We start from the raw sequence: 15,291 nt of genomic DNA on the forward strand, positions 1-15,291 counted from the left end.
TTGGATATTGTCTACAAAAAGAGGCAAAGAAAATACCAATTGAATTCTCTCAGTGGGAACCATGACCTTCTGCTCCTCCACTGATGGAGAAAAGTCATTCATAAAGACATCTGGATGCTGAGAAGGTCTTGTGAAGATCACAAAGCAAGTGAAAGCAGCTTGAACTTACCAGCGTGGAGGTTTCTCTGCATACAGCACTGAAGTGGGGTGGATATGAAGCTCATGGTCATCACGGATGGTCCTTGAAAGCAAGACACTGTTTCAAGATTGTGCATCTAGTTATTGCTTAATATTCAGTTCCTCTCATCCCCAGTAAGAATGTTTAATAAAAAGCAACACTGAAAGAGCTGGAGCAAATTAAAACGTTTGCATTTCATGACCAGCCTTTCAGTTGAAAGTAGGATTAAATCTTGGCCAGAAGAAATGATAATTTAATGTCTTAAAAGAGTTCTGTCTGCATTAAATGAAGAAGTAGAGTTTCAGGCTTTTATTCAGCAAGCTGGGAGTGCTACAGCAGAGACACTGTAGTAGCTTGTATTAACACAAACTAATTACTGTCAGTACCAGCCTCCCACTGTCAATAACTCTATTTGTATTTGACAAAGAGAAGAGAGAAACACTGAAGCAGTTTGAAGATACAAACCTTCAAATATTTAGTAAATCAAACACTGTGTGTTTCCTATTGTGTTCAGAGAAGTATGTTTGTTGATTATACTTACATGGATCCAGTCAAAGGAGCTTTGAAACCAAGCAACAGCTGTAATGAAGTTATATATATTTACCTGTAAGCTCCAGTAGAGTGGAATTTAGCTGCATTAGCAAAGAATCCAGAAACTATGCACCTCAAAACAGGATCTGGATCACCTGAAGACAAGAATTTTCAGGCAGAGTCAATGGAATGGCAAAAATCCCTCAAATACCACTTGAACATCTCAAAACACATTTCCCACTGCATCAGGCTTTGACAGCAAAGGCTTTAAAGGCAGACAAACCCTCTTTTGACTTGAATTTCACAGCAAATCAAAATTACTAGGTAAAACACTCCTGTTGTCACCAGTGTCTCCACAAAGACAGTGTCACAGTCCTTAAAGCAGCCCCGTGTGACAGCTAATACTGAAGGCTGATGGAGAGGAGCTAGAGAGAGGTGCTGAGAAGCAAACCTCGATGGAAAACAGCTCCCAGGGACAGGACATCCCTGTGAACATACTAGAAAACCAGCTTAACAAGTCAAACAAAATTGAAATCTTTTGGTAAGTCTGCCCATTAAATATATAATCCTATATAACATATGTAATATACAATCCTCTTGCTGGAAAACTTAACTAATGAAGCCTGGACTAAATGCCAACTAAAAATGGGCTAAAATGCTCTTCTGCTGTCATTCTTAGGAAGAAAAATCTGGGTTTACTCAATGTTATTTTTAGGTCAGGGAAAAAATACTTCAAAGTTTACAAGAAAAGTAGGAATCAGACCAATAATTTAGAGACTACTTTCAATATGTATTGGACAACAGGACAAAAACAACCCAAAAAATTCACCTTCACTGGACTTCTTTGGCACTTTAAAGCGGACAAGAAGTTTTTTCAGCTGCTCTCTTACAACAGAGGCTCTGACAAGCCCTTTGTAGTTCAGAAAGTGTTCCTGACACCACTGAGAGCTCTTGCTGTGCTGTACAGTGAGAAGAACAAAAAAAATATTACATGAAACATCATCAGCCAAACAAAACCCCTTCTCTTGGATCACACAGCCTTGTTCTGCTTTTCTTCTGTCTCCTACAACGTATTATTGTTGTTTTCCCTGAAAATTACCTGTTTACATAACAACTAGCAAAGGTACCTAACATAAACAGCTACAAAACACATTTCAAACATCTAAATAGCAGCAGAACAAATGCCAGGGGGTATTTTCATACAGATGTGCTTCATTTCTTCATATGTCTTTCCATTCTCACACACAAAAGCAGCATATCACAAACTAGCCTGTTCTCAAAGTAAACCACCTTTCCTGGACACTGTTTCCACTGGTCTTCTCTATGCAAAGAACTGTTTCTTCAGAAGGCAGAACTTACTCCAAGAGCCACTGAATTTGGCTGCTTCTAAAAGAATTAGGCAGATATAAAAATTTAAACTGCAAACCTTCAGTGTTTTCTTTGGGGCTGGGGAGAGGGAAGTCACCTGCTAAACACTGGAGTGGTTCTACTGCTTCAGCTCAACACTGTTGCAAAAATACCAGCAAAAGATATTTGTCCCAAATAGATAGAGCACTTCAAAATTTAAGTAATATCTCAGCTTACAGAGAAGTAATAAGAATGGTGTTAAACTTTAGGGTAAGCACATAAGGTCACTGAAAAAGAGGATATGATGGGCAATGAGGCTATTTAAGAAAAAAACAAAAAGACTGCTAGATTTAGATGCAGTTTATAACCTGTGAAACACTCCACACATAGAAAAGATGAGAGAATATCAACTCCACTTGGTATCTGGATACTTGTATTACTTAGGCCCTTCCAAAAATCCCAGTCTCCTTGAAAATACAGTTGTCTGCTCATAAAACTTCCATGCTCTACCTGAATCAGATTCTATTGCCTGTTCAGAAGAACTACAGGTCTGTGGCAAGATATAACCAGAATATCTTTGAAATCAGGATTATCACTCAGTAAGCCCTCAGCTTTGAGGATGCTACACCCAGAATTCCCAGAATCAGATCTGAGGACCTCAAGTGTTTCCCATTCCTTCAAATCCACACACTTGAGCTGACTTACTTTGACAAAGGCTTCATAAACATTAAGCATAGTGAGATGATCACCTTCTTCCACAGCAAACTTTCTGTGCTGCCTGGCCTGGAGAAGAAATATATAAGCAGATTAGTTTTTGCAAAAGTTATGTCCAATACACTCAGTTCCCATCATCTCCTTATTTCCTGATGACCATTAAGGTTCTTACCATATTGGGTAGTTCCTCTATAACAATATTTTTCTAGCCCACCTATATTCATAAACTGCAATTAGAAAACTTAACTGAAAATGAACCCCCAAAATCCAAGTAAGGAATGCATTAAAATTAATTTCCTGCTACCTATTAAGAATTTACTACATTGTAATACTTTCTTTCTTGCTCCTCAAGTGGTATTTGAGGAAGTTTGGGGTTTTTGGCCAACTCTGAGGCTGAGCAATACTGGTTTATAACCTTTCATGTTTCTGGTCCTCATAATGATTCCAAGGTTCCCACTGTTGCTCAGTTTCTTCTAACTATAACTTGCTCAGTTCCTTCTAACAGTAAGAGCTGCAATTCAACCCCTTGCTTCCTTTTCATACAAACTTGCAGTCTGTATCAATGAAATACTTGGTAAAAATCCAGAAATGCAGCACTAACAAAAAGAAGATGGGACGTGACTGAACTTACAGCCTGAGATTTTTGATTTGGAGGGATCACAAAAATGTTCTGAATCTGCATCATGGCAGCAATTGTCAAAATCTCCTGGGAGCAGCCAAAGTTTCCTGAGGAGTAAGTGGAGAAATGCAATAAAGGAAATTATCTTTCATTCAATTTAAACCCTATGTAGAATAAAAAGAAAAAGAAGCAAAATATATTTTTATAGTATATAAAAAGAAAACACCTAAACTTCTGGATTGTTTTAGAGTAACAGTGAATGTTTTTAGTAGAAACCTTAAAAAACAGGTATGTTAACACTCAGTAGCATGTTAAACACATCAGACTTGCTATTTCTCAGAAAGGTCTGTGAGTTTAACCAATTCTTTTCACTAAACACCACACCAAGATGAAGCAGATTGCTTCAAGTTTAACGAAGGTCTAATACCTTCTAATTCTACACAGACTAATTGCATAAGAAGCAATGTCCTCTCTTTAATCACAAGACTAAGAAGAATCTATGGTGATTTTTTTCCTCCTACCTGATTCCAGAAGCATCTTTGCAAACATGGGGTTCAAAGGGAACTCTGCTATTCTCATTCCAAGAGGCTCTGTTAAACGGCAGTGCATATCCAGACCTGCAGCATGTTAACACACACAGTGGTGAGACAGGCAAAGCAGTACAGAAAGTCTCCTTTCAGAATTTAAGGGGTGCTAAAAGGCAGAATTACAAGCTAAAAAATCCACCAAATACAACTAAGAGATGCTGAATGGGTATTAAGCTGAAAGGCACTCCTTAACATCCATTTATTCTCCTGTGGATCACTGCATGGATCTTTTCTTTGTTTCAAACATACTTGAACACACAAATTTGTTCATTTTGACCAAGTCCCACTGCTGCTGCCAACACTTTAGAAAACCTGCAGTCCAAGTCAATAAGTCAATGCAATATCCAGAGTGTCTAGTAGAATTATGCATCTCCTTTTGAAGTATTTACCTGTTCATTTCTTTATATATTAAAGTATTTACTTATTGACCAATTAAGTATTGCTGATGGGGATGGGAAGTAGGAGGAGGAGGAGTCCTGATGAGGTTATAAAAGGACATAACTATGGGACAGGCCTAAGTGCAGACACAAGAAGCACTGCTGGGGCTGTTAGGGTAGGGTGTTGTTTTTATGAGTTTTATAAGTTAACCTTAATATCACCTAAACTAGAGAAGAACAGCTGATGAGGATTCTCTACAGCTGAATCTGCCTCAGCCATCAGGAACTGAAGAAAACTCCAAGTAAGCAGAGTTGTGTGAGGTATGACAAGGAGACAGAGCTCAAGAGAGAAGCTGCATCAGGAGGGACTTGCAAGAGCCCAAACCCAGGACTTTGGGGCAATGTTGATTGCCTAAATAACCACAGCAGAGAGGAGTGAGGGAAACACAACCATGGCCCACTTCATTATCCTCAGTATCTGTTTGTCAAACTGTGCAGGGGCAAAATCCTACAGTGGGACTGCAGCTGCTTCACAGAGAAAAGCAAACCCACAAACCAAGTCAAGGAATGGGATCTCCTGTAACTCACATCAGCATGTCTGAAACCACAGGTACCTCTACCCAGGGTTTACTTTCCTTCCTTATTTGATATGCTATCATCTTGCTTATTATGACAATATGCCCAAAAGGCATTTCATGTCATGTCACAATATTTTCCTCAGACAGGTACAAACAGCAGCTTACATGACAAGACTAAGTATTATATTGAAACACAAAGTCACAGAAACTGCAAAAATCAAGGTGTGGGAGCTTTCATTTGACCAGTCACTGTAAGAAGTTTAAGTGCTACCACAAGTAATAGCTTAGAATGTGATGCCTTTCATCTACAGAAAGATAACTGCATTCCTAAGTAGGAAAAAGGAGATATTACCATCTTTTTAACTTTCTACAGGTGCATCAAGCCAAAATCCTTTGGCTTCTGCTGAATCCTACAAATCTCAGTGCAATTTCACAGGGATACATCCAGAGCTTCTGCACAGATGTCTTTGTAGCAGTAAGCCTGAATATGTGCAAAAGGCCTGCAATGGATACCAGATTGGAATAGGTAAAAGTTTCCTTCAAATAATCTTGGAAGCAACCACTGTATCCATATATATACAGGAAATGGGAGATCTCAGAAGATCCTGCAGAGATTTTTATTGAACATGTTCCAGAGAGATTATTCTAGTACTGTGGCACTAAAAAGTTTCAAGTAATAACCACTAATATGTGATGGGCTGAGGGATTAAAACACTATGTTGAAATTATGCAAAGGAGTTGTTTCTGATAGACAAGTTACAAATGAATCTTCAACAAAACCTTGGATCTGAAATAAAGCTAAAAAGATGGGCACTTTTTAGCACTGTTTACCTGCTTATTTCCCTGCTAATATATGCTTAAAAGCAACAAACTCCAACCAACAATTCAGACTTTCAAAGGGGCATCAAAGGAGAAGGCTGAGGAGAGATACTCCTGATGTAATCAGCTGGCACCTCTAAAAATAATCAGCCCCAAACCAGTGATGTGTTTATTCAACAGAACCATCTCAGCTTGCTTTGCACAGGTTGTTGGCAGCACACTGGCACAGGAGGGTCCTGACCCCAGGCTGCACATTGGCACACTGCTCCAACACAAAGGCTGAAATCCTTGTCTGTACATGCACGAGAGAAATTTAACCCTTCCTGCACCTCAAATGCTCAAGCAGCTTCATCTCTGCAACTTGTGTAAAGTCTTTGTAATAAACCACCTAAAACCTTAAACTTCAGCAAAGATTGGAGGGAATCTGTACATCCCACAGGCACGCACACAACTCTTTCCATCTTAAACACCAACATCAGCACTTCTCTGCTTTCCTGCCAAAGCTGGGCAGCCAAGAGAGTGACAGCTCTGTGCCTTTCTGTGAAGCTATCACGTGTGTAACCCCTCTGCCAACACATCCAAGAGCTAATCAGTGAGTTTATTGACCTTTCCTCTCCATTTCCCTAAGGTGGTTTTGGCAGCGAATTCAGCCTTGCAACATACTTCTGAGCCACCTTGAAGATCTTTGTTCCAGGCTAGAAAAGGGTGCCAAGAACCAAGTGCCTGAAGTGAAACCCTCCTTCAAGAGATGGAAGTGAATCAGCAGGGAGCAAAATCATGGCCAAGCAGAGAGTTACAGCTCTGTGAGAATGAAGAAGAGCACACACTGCCACAAGTTACAACACAGCATTTGTATGAGATGTAAGAAGAGCCACAACCCTCTGGAAGCTTCCAGAACTTGCACAATCTCCTCTACACTAGTTTTTTTTTTCTTCATGTTTATGTTATGGAGCAAATATTGTTAACTTTGAATTAACTACAAACACTGAGTTAAAGTCACAGAGTTTCACTGTGATTGCTTGTTCTTGGGTCAAGTTTCTGTTTTAAGTTTATTGCATTTAAAAAGATTAAATTGCTGTCAAAAAAGCTCAACAATGGAACAGTTCTTTCTCCAAACAAAATGAGACACCATACATTCCACTCACCACAGCGAGAAGGAATTGAAAACTCTGTCTAAAAATATTACTCCAGTGTGATTTGAGTGTTATAGGTATCCAGCAGAGGCAGGAGTAAAACCAAAATGAACACATTTAGTTTCATAGAATATCTGGAGTTGGAAGAGCCCCAACTCCCTGCCCCTTGCAGAACTACCTAAAACTAAAGCACAGCACTGAGAGTGTTGTTCAGCCTCTCTACTGAATTTGACAACAAGCTGTGATTAGTGATCCAGAGAATGTAATAAAAAAGATTCTATTAAGTAGCTAAATAATTGAAAAGTCCTTGGAATTATGCTTTTAATGTTAGACTAGCTTTGTCTTCCTCTCATTAGGAGTCGTGTTCCTCTGTCTGTAACCAGAAAGCTCAACAGTGAAACTAGAGCACAGACTCTGTGAGCTGCATGCACATGAGCTCTGGGGCATTTAAAAGCACCTAAAGCAAGCAGCTGGGCACTGAAACACAGAGTGTGAGAAAAGTGGTTCCAGTGCATCCAGGAGGAAGTGTGCTGCCTTTAGGAACATCAGGGTTTGGGTTTTTCAGCAGTTCCATCACATATTCACAGCTAAGAGAACCACAATGTAAGGTGCAGTCCTGCAGCCATAAGCCACACTCCATTCAAAGCAGAGATTTCTTTTTGAATATATACATTTTAATCATTTTCCTCTCACAATTTTAAAAATCATAACTAGATGAGCTCTTATGGTATGACTTAAAAGCTATAACAGTGAGAGGACCTGAAAACTCCTGTGCTTTGCTAAGCCAGGGGGAAGCACACTTTATTGGGTTTAATTCCAGCCTCCAGAGACTGGCCTCTCCCAAATTCTAGCATCAGATTTTACCAACAGTGTTTAGGTTGAGTTCCTGCACACACATCAACATCACAGAATGAATGGAACATGCCAACAGAAAAAAATTAAAATATACACTATGCTTTTTAAAGTCTGATGAAGGAATAAGCAGTTATGTGAAGCTGGCTAAATTCTAGGTTATTACAGCCAGTCTGATGGTGAAAGATGTCAAAGCTTTACTTTTAACCCTTTTTGTCCATACCTGCCAGTGTTACATGTTTCCATCACTGACACAGTAACATAAAATTATCATTTTTATCTTTCAATCACCACACTAAGAGCTTGAGTATCTAACAACTTCTCTAACTGGATGCAGGTAAATTTAATGTCTTATTCATGTACTGGTCTAATCAGAGTCCAAACCCTGTGTCTCCATATCACTCTGCAAGCCTGAAGAACAACAGAGGATGTGTCTGAGAAAAATCAAGCCAACATCCTCATCAACTCAGAGCCCTGTTCCCAGCAAGCACCAATGGTTGTTTCCTCCCAAGAAGGTGCAAGGAAATCCACAGAAGATAGTGATAAAATGTGTTCACCCAATCTAAACAGTTCCATGCTACTCTATGCAATAGACTTCTAGCTCCTCCTAGAAAGTTACTGCTGACTTTTGCTTGCTTACCTGTTTGAAATAACCAGAGGAAAAGAAAGTAAATTCAAAGGAGGCCAATGTACACTCTAAAACCACACCAACAAAAGCTTCCACCAGCCAAGGCAGCATTTTCCCTCCCTCACAGCAGTTCTCTAAGGCAGGTTTGACTGATGTCCATCCAATCACCAAATTCAAATCATCCATTTTTTCATAACTCTTCTCACACAACTACAAATAAAGCAAAGTGGAGTATTCTCACCTCCTAAAGCATACAGCAGTTCTAAAGCTTGCACCATTGACTGTGCAGGAGGTGGCTGTGAAGGAAAAAAAGGCATTGTTCAGTTAGCATCAGAGGAGTTTTCACAAAAATCTCTAGATCTTCCTCTTTAGAGAAATCCCTTTGTAACTACCAACCTTTCTTCTTATAGGAAAGGAAGACAGAGCTCTTGGATTCTTCCTTTCATCCTCCCACTGACCACCAGGGCTGCGAGTCAAAATCATCTCAACAGGCTCAGCATCATCACCAAGATCCCAGCTGGAAAAGCTCTATTGGCTTTGTCCAACAGGAATGCCAGCAGTGAGCACAACCATCACTTACCTTTCCCTTCTAATGCTACCATGCTAGCTTTTCACAGAAAAGAAATCTGAAATGGGCACTGCTCTTGTTAACAAGAGAGACAAGCACAGGTTTAGTTCTGTTGTTATTTTTTTTCCTTTTTCTTCATAAATTCAGTGCAGAGGGACTACAGTTACAGTTCTGCAGAACCTCAGGTTTGCCTTTCTAGGCCTTTCTCAACTTCTCATCCCTTCTGACAATAAATTCACATACAAGTAGTCGTTGTTTCTAAGCTGTCACACAGATTGCTTGCACTAGTTGATTCCTCAAATCATTCTTTGCTGCCCAGGAGTGGACAATGAGTTCTGCTGTCCAGATGAACAGGGCGACGGTCACTGGTTCTGTGGTTTGTTGGTTCTGTGGGTTACCAACAAATCATCTGCTGATCTTTCCTCACACCCAGGAAGGATGACAGACCTTGCAGGCTACGACTCACCGAAAGAAAGGGGAACCTGAGCACGTTGTCAATCCCCAGAGCCTTCAGCTGCAAGATGACTGGGGCCAGGTTGCTGCGCTGCATCTCCGGGACGGTCGACTCGGGCAGCTTCTCAAAGTCCTCCTCTGGGGAGAGAGACAAGGAACCCAGGACTTTTGCCTATCCTTCTGATGCTGTACTTGACCCACCCACTTTTCAATGTGAAATGTTATCAATTCCTCACAGCACTCTGGAAACGCTTCATTTCTCTCCTGTTTAATGTTTTTTATGAGAAGATAAAAGGCTTTTGTTTTTTTTAAAGAATGGGCATGGAAAAGTTCAAACCCAGTATGCTTTCAGTATAAGAGCTGTAGTTTTAGTAACTATTCAGACAAAAAGAGGCTTAAAAAGCATATTTAAAATAAAAACTAAGAAGTCAAAAACATTTAATGATGTCTTTTTAAAAGCATATTCACTATAAAGTTTAAGTCTGGAAAAATGCTTCACGTAAGGTCCAAATCCCTTCACCTTCCATTAAACAGCTCTTCTGCAGCAAGGAAAAAGGCACACACACCCCTATATTACCTAAAGCTTGCAAATCAAGACAAGAAGTACATTATTTTGACATGAATTATTTTAATTTCTAGACAGAACCCTCTTCTATCTCTTATCTAGCTCAGACCTTCCCCAGGACACAGCTAGTTCACATTTTCTCTACTTTTGTCCACTCCGTGCACTTTATTCTTTGATTTTTTTTTAATTTCTCCTTTAAAATGCTTCTTCAAGCACTCATCAGGCCAGCTCTTGAGCACACAAAAATAACTTCAGTGTAATCACAGTTTCTCCAGTAAAATACTTAAAAAGCTATGTAAGCTGGGTGTATTACCCAGCAGATATTCTCTCCTGATTCTTATTGGACACACAAATTTAGAGAATAAATCATGTCTGTGTTTCACATGGCAGCTGCTGGCAAGCACAGGCACTTTTTAAAAGAACATGTCTGATCTCTCTAAATCTCAAAGCTCCAGTGAAACCAGAGGGAACCTGAGGCACATGAGCAATAGCAGAGCTCAGCTGTGATTTCTCTTCCAATGGCTGAGAACAGAGAGAGTTGGATGGTGGCTTTCTGAACACTGCCAGGTGGCCAACAGATTTATTTGTACCAGTAGTTTCTGTGCACTGCCAGGGTGACTGATCCAAGGGAAGCATTTGGGGTCGGCACCAATTCTTACCAAAAAGGGGACACAAAGAAGTACTCTTTCAGTTATCTAAAGGGTTTCCAGAGTCATTTGCTAGATGCACCATCTAAAGGAGACTTTAGGCACAGAAAAGAGCAGCATAGGTGTGTATTACATACTGAAGCAACTGCTCAGAAACCAAGACCATAAAAAGATAAACTTCTTAGCAGACTAGCCAGAGCAGCATTAGCTCTACAGGCCTGAAGTTGCTGACAATCTCACAGCACCTACCCTACTCTGTGTTTGTTTCATAAAAGGATTCAGTGTCCAGTGCTTGGCATGGATGACAACGTGCTTCTCAACAGGCCAGAGGAATAACGAGGGGAAATTTCTACCTCCCACCAAGAGGAAAAAAATAAAAATAGAGTATTTTTGTTCTTCATCTAATACTAAACCCACTGTAACCCAAAATGCAGGGGAGGGCAGCAAGTTCCCCTTCCCTCCACACCACAGGACTGACCTGTATAGAGCCTGTAGCACTTCCCAGAGCGGTTGCGTCCCGCACGCCCTGCCCTCTGCCTGGCTGAAGCTTTGGACACTGGCACCACCACCAGGCATTCGATGGCTGTTTTGGGGTTATAGGCTCGAAGCTTCATAAACCCACAGTCAATGACAAATCCAATCCCATGGATGGTGATGGAGGTCTCAGCAATGTTGGTGGCTACGATCACCTGCAGGTAGAGACACAAGGAGGATTCTCTGAGCTCCCCAACCACACCATCGAGCCCTAGCATCTGGGACAGTTCCAGTCAACACACTCTAGAGTGCACAAGGATACAGCACATGCAGCAGAAAGAGCTGGCAGCTTGAAAGCAGCCCAGTTTTTACAGCTTCACAGGCACTTGCTTATTTAAATTTATTCTCTCGTCATAAAAGAAGAACTTGGCAGCGTCTGCAGAGAAAACCATTGGCAGCCTCTGCAGGGAAAAACATTAACTGACTGTAAATCAAGTGGGTTTATGGAGCAAACTAAAAATATTTTCTTTCTGCTTCTCAGTTATGTGAAACTGTTACTTCTAACACTGGAGTGAGGCAGGGGCTAGGAGGGGAGCAGAGTTGGTTAAGCGCTCCACATTCAGTATTCCTGCAGAGAGATGCTCACATATATGTCCTAAAATATTAAAAAATAATTGTTCCCAGACAACAGGGGGAAACTTAATCCTTATTTCACCTGAAACTAAAAAAGTAAATCTTGGTATCTCATTGACTCGTGTCATATCCTGAAGAGAAAAGAAGAGCAGTCAACATTCTCCAACACCAGATGAACAATTTTACTTGTTAGACTCCAGCAGGCACAAGAATTGTAACAAGACACCCCTGTGTAATTCTGTCAGCTCATCTCAGCCCCAACACAGGCTCTGCTTAAGCAGAAAGCACTAATCATGACCAGTTCTAGAGTTCTGTGATGTTAAATATCTGAACAAGCCTTGCAGAAGTCAAACCAAAGCTTTTTTCTACTAAACCCAAGCCAGTTTTAACTTGTTTCTTAGGTGAAAATACAGCACTTACCCACTCTGTCACTAATTTTTCCATTACTGGTAGAAAACAGCCATAGACACTTAGATCACAAAAAGAAATAAAACCAGGTAGAAGACTTCAGGGCGTAAGAAGCTGCAACTGGATGTAGAAAAATACAAGGTGGTACAAAGATTCTTTAAAATTGAGAATTTGATGAGATAGACAGGAGAGTTAGAATGAACATGTCTAGGACTGCTCAGAGGTGAAGAGGGAAGCCAGAGAACATGCTCTTGGTTCACTCCCTGAAAACTTGCAGGCAGTGTTAGGAGGTGCAGAAAGTCTCCCTCGGGAAGCGTTTGCAACAGTCCCACGTTGTGAACCTGGCACATACAGCCTGTGTAATGCAGACACCCTCCTGGGTGGTAGAAACTGAGACATGCACCAGCCTTACCTTCCTGACATTGTGAGAAACTCTCTCAAACACTTTCATCTGGTCAGGAGAAGGCAGCCCAGCATACATGGGGAGAACACGGAGGTGCTTTTTCATTCCAGTGCGAGAAAGAGCCCGAGCCTGTTCTATGAGCAGGGAAACAACAGTCTCCACTTCCTCCTGGAGCCAGAGCAAGACAGGGGACACAAAGAGGGGGTTCACTTCACTGTCACATAGCTGCCACCTACACATAAAATAGGCACCAAAACAATCCCACTGTAATTTTAGTTGTTCAGTCTCCAGGATCTTTTAATTTGCTCCTTCAACGTAAAGATTGATGTTCATTGTTATTTGAGACAATGTCACAAACACATGAGAAAAAGGACAGGGGAGGGACTGAAGAAAGCTCAGGAGGAAGCAGGCATGTCTTCCTGTGAATTGTAAGTTGTGAGAGCAAAGTGGGAGGCCAGTCTAGTTTGTGTAGGATGCTGTGGGTCTTGCTCAGAAATGACACAGTAACAGCTTTAACACTTATTGCTCAACTTCACATTTCATCTCAGAGATCAGCTGTGGCACCTCACTCTTGAAAAACACAGACAATGAAATGTTCCTACACCCCCTTGTCAGATACCCAATTCCCTCTTTCAAGGTCAAATCAACAGTGGAGATGAAGAATTTATTCTGAAAGTATGCAAGATGTTACTGAAGCTCTCCAAGGTAGCTCCTTACTGGAAAAATTATCAGCTACCTTCCATTTCCTCTTCTCAGCTGCAAAGTGAGTTGACAGGCATAAATAGAGGAGAAAGACCAGTAAATTTTTGTCTCACAGCAATTTGTTTCTCTGTCAAAGACTTCAGATGTGAAGCCTAACAAATGTAAATCCCTTTTGCTCCACGATGACTCACTGTCAACTTCGTAGGCGTGACTAGCACCAAAATACCACAAACTGTTCCACTTATTAACAAGGCTGAGAGCATACAGCATTAAATGAGAAAAAATATCACCCACCACCAGCTTTGTTAAATCCAGAGCATAATTACACTTTTAGAAAGTCTTTTGGACTGGCCCAATTCTGCTCCCACCCATGCAGAAGTGTCTGTCGGTTTTAGGGAGATCAGAAGAAGCACAGCTAAGGAAAGAGGAGCCTGAGGGGGCTCTGCAATCCCACAACACAGCACTGGAAAGGTAAAAATGAAAAGCTTATGTCTATACCTGGCCAGTTAGAAATGCCAGTATATGCCCATCATTCTCCATCTGGTGAATTTTCATTGCAGTTTCCACAGTTGATTTTAGATAGTCTGGAACAGGACTACGGGGAGAGAAAATAGCAGAGATATTAAAAAAAAAATAGGTACAGACTCCTCATTTCTGTAAGGAGCAAATAGAGAGCTGCTTCTGGACACTGTACATCAGCCACACCACATTTAGCTCATGATGTATCCTTGGGAATCTAATATGCCCTCAGGAAGCAGCCCTCAGCAATTCATTTGTTCCCTTTATACACTACAGTATGCTTCATAACATCTCTGCCACTATAAGCAACATCCAAACATTTCCCAAATGGAATTTCTGAGAATTCTGGGAATTTCTGAGCTCTCACAGTTGCACACTCTCCACATAACCACTGCTAAGATCAAAGAGGAACACACCTCTGTACTCTCACCTAGATAAATGATCCCACAGTTGCACATCCTCCAAATAACCACTGTTAAGATCAAAGAGGAACACACCTCTGTATGTAAAAGATGTCCACAGGGAACATTCTCCCCTCGACTGTGAGGATCACACTGGTATCTTTGCTGGGGTCACCGGTGTCATTCTGATTAAAGAAATCCCTGAATTTCTACATTAAAATAAAAACAAACAGTTTTTATTTTAGTTTATTTTAGTTTTCAGTTTGAGACTTCAAAGAATTGAGGGAGAAACCTAAAGACATGAAGTTAAATTACTACTCCTTCAGTGTTTTCTTCTTAAATTTGATGGCATCGAATTAAAAATACTGAAGTTTGATTTTGTTGCCTTCTGTTCTGCCTGGGGTTCAGGCATTTAGCACAGAGTTTTGGACATTTATTACTTTGAGAAGCAAAGATCTAAAAGAGGTAATAAAGTTAATTAGATCAGCTGATACAGTTGGAAAAAAACAAACTTTATATTGGATCTATAACAGATGCAAAGTCACAGCTAAGAATCTAGAACTGACTGGTGCTCAAAGTCCTGGCTAGGGCTTGAATATTCTCATCCTTTTTTGGAGGAGCAAGTGAATTTTACAGCTCTTACTGAACACCAAAATCTCACTTTGTAAAAGCAGAGCTAGGCTGATTTATGTAAGTTTTTGATTTATGTGTAAGACACCTTGATAAATTTTTAGCTACATAATAGTGACAGAATGAACATTAACAATCAACAACCCAAATAATCCATCTCAACTTTCATGACCATTTTACTATAAGCTTTGTGTAGGTAAACAACTGTTTATGCAGTCAAACAAATCCTTTTGCTCCTATTAACTCATACATTAATATAACATCAACTGTAAACTATTTGAAATGTGTGATTTCTGGCAGTTAAAGTTTTGCAAAGGCAAAGCATTTAAAAAACCCAAACTAAGGGGTTCTTGATGAAATTAGCAGCTTTAAAAGAAATGAAGGACTTCATTATATAGCAGGTGGCCAACTTCTAAAAATGGCTCTCACGTGATGTCCTGGAGACTTACAGCTTCATCAAGCAGACTCAAAGGCAAATTAACAAGCAGCAGGTCCATAAAGACATACTAGAAGGGAACAGCAGGA

At 40.5% G+C, this 15,291-nt stretch overlaps 1 protein-coding gene across 1 annotated transcript in view; it reads right to left on the bottom strand.

Moving 5' to 3' along the window:
- Positions 1 to 15,291, bottom strand: part of DHX35 (DEAH (Asp-Glu-Ala-His) box polypeptide 35) — a gene marked incomplete at its 5' end in the record, with an annotated part of 28,505 nt that overhangs the window by 5,411 nt on the left and 7,803 nt on the right. Inside the window, 12 exons of the mRNA XM_008939565.1 lie at positions 170 to 241; positions 783 to 864; positions 1,539 to 1,668; positions 2,762 to 2,839; positions 3,402 to 3,496; positions 3,911 to 4,006; positions 8,605 to 8,659; positions 9,398 to 9,522; positions 11,075 to 11,285; positions 12,524 to 12,682; positions 13,715 to 13,811; positions 14,233 to 14,345. Of these exons, the coding sequence (XP_008937813.1) occupies positions 170 to 241; positions 783 to 864; positions 1,539 to 1,668; positions 2,762 to 2,839; positions 3,402 to 3,496; positions 3,911 to 4,006; positions 8,605 to 8,659; positions 9,398 to 9,522; positions 11,075 to 11,285; positions 12,524 to 12,682; positions 13,715 to 13,811; positions 14,233 to 14,345 (1,313 nt within the window). The remainder of the gene's footprint in view (positions 1 to 169; positions 242 to 782; positions 865 to 1,538; positions 1,669 to 2,761; positions 2,840 to 3,401; positions 3,497 to 3,910; positions 4,007 to 8,604; positions 8,660 to 9,397; positions 9,523 to 11,074; positions 11,286 to 12,523; positions 12,683 to 13,714; positions 13,812 to 14,232; positions 14,346 to 15,291) is intronic.

The sequence above is a fragment of the Merops nubicus genome, unplaced genomic scaffold, assembly GCF_000691845.1.
Source record: "Merops nubicus isolate BGI_N331 unplaced genomic scaffold, ASM69184v1 scaffold6394, whole genome shotgun sequence".
In the NCBI taxonomy this organism is placed as follows: Eukaryota; Metazoa; Chordata; class Aves; order Coraciiformes; family Meropidae; genus Merops; species Merops nubicus.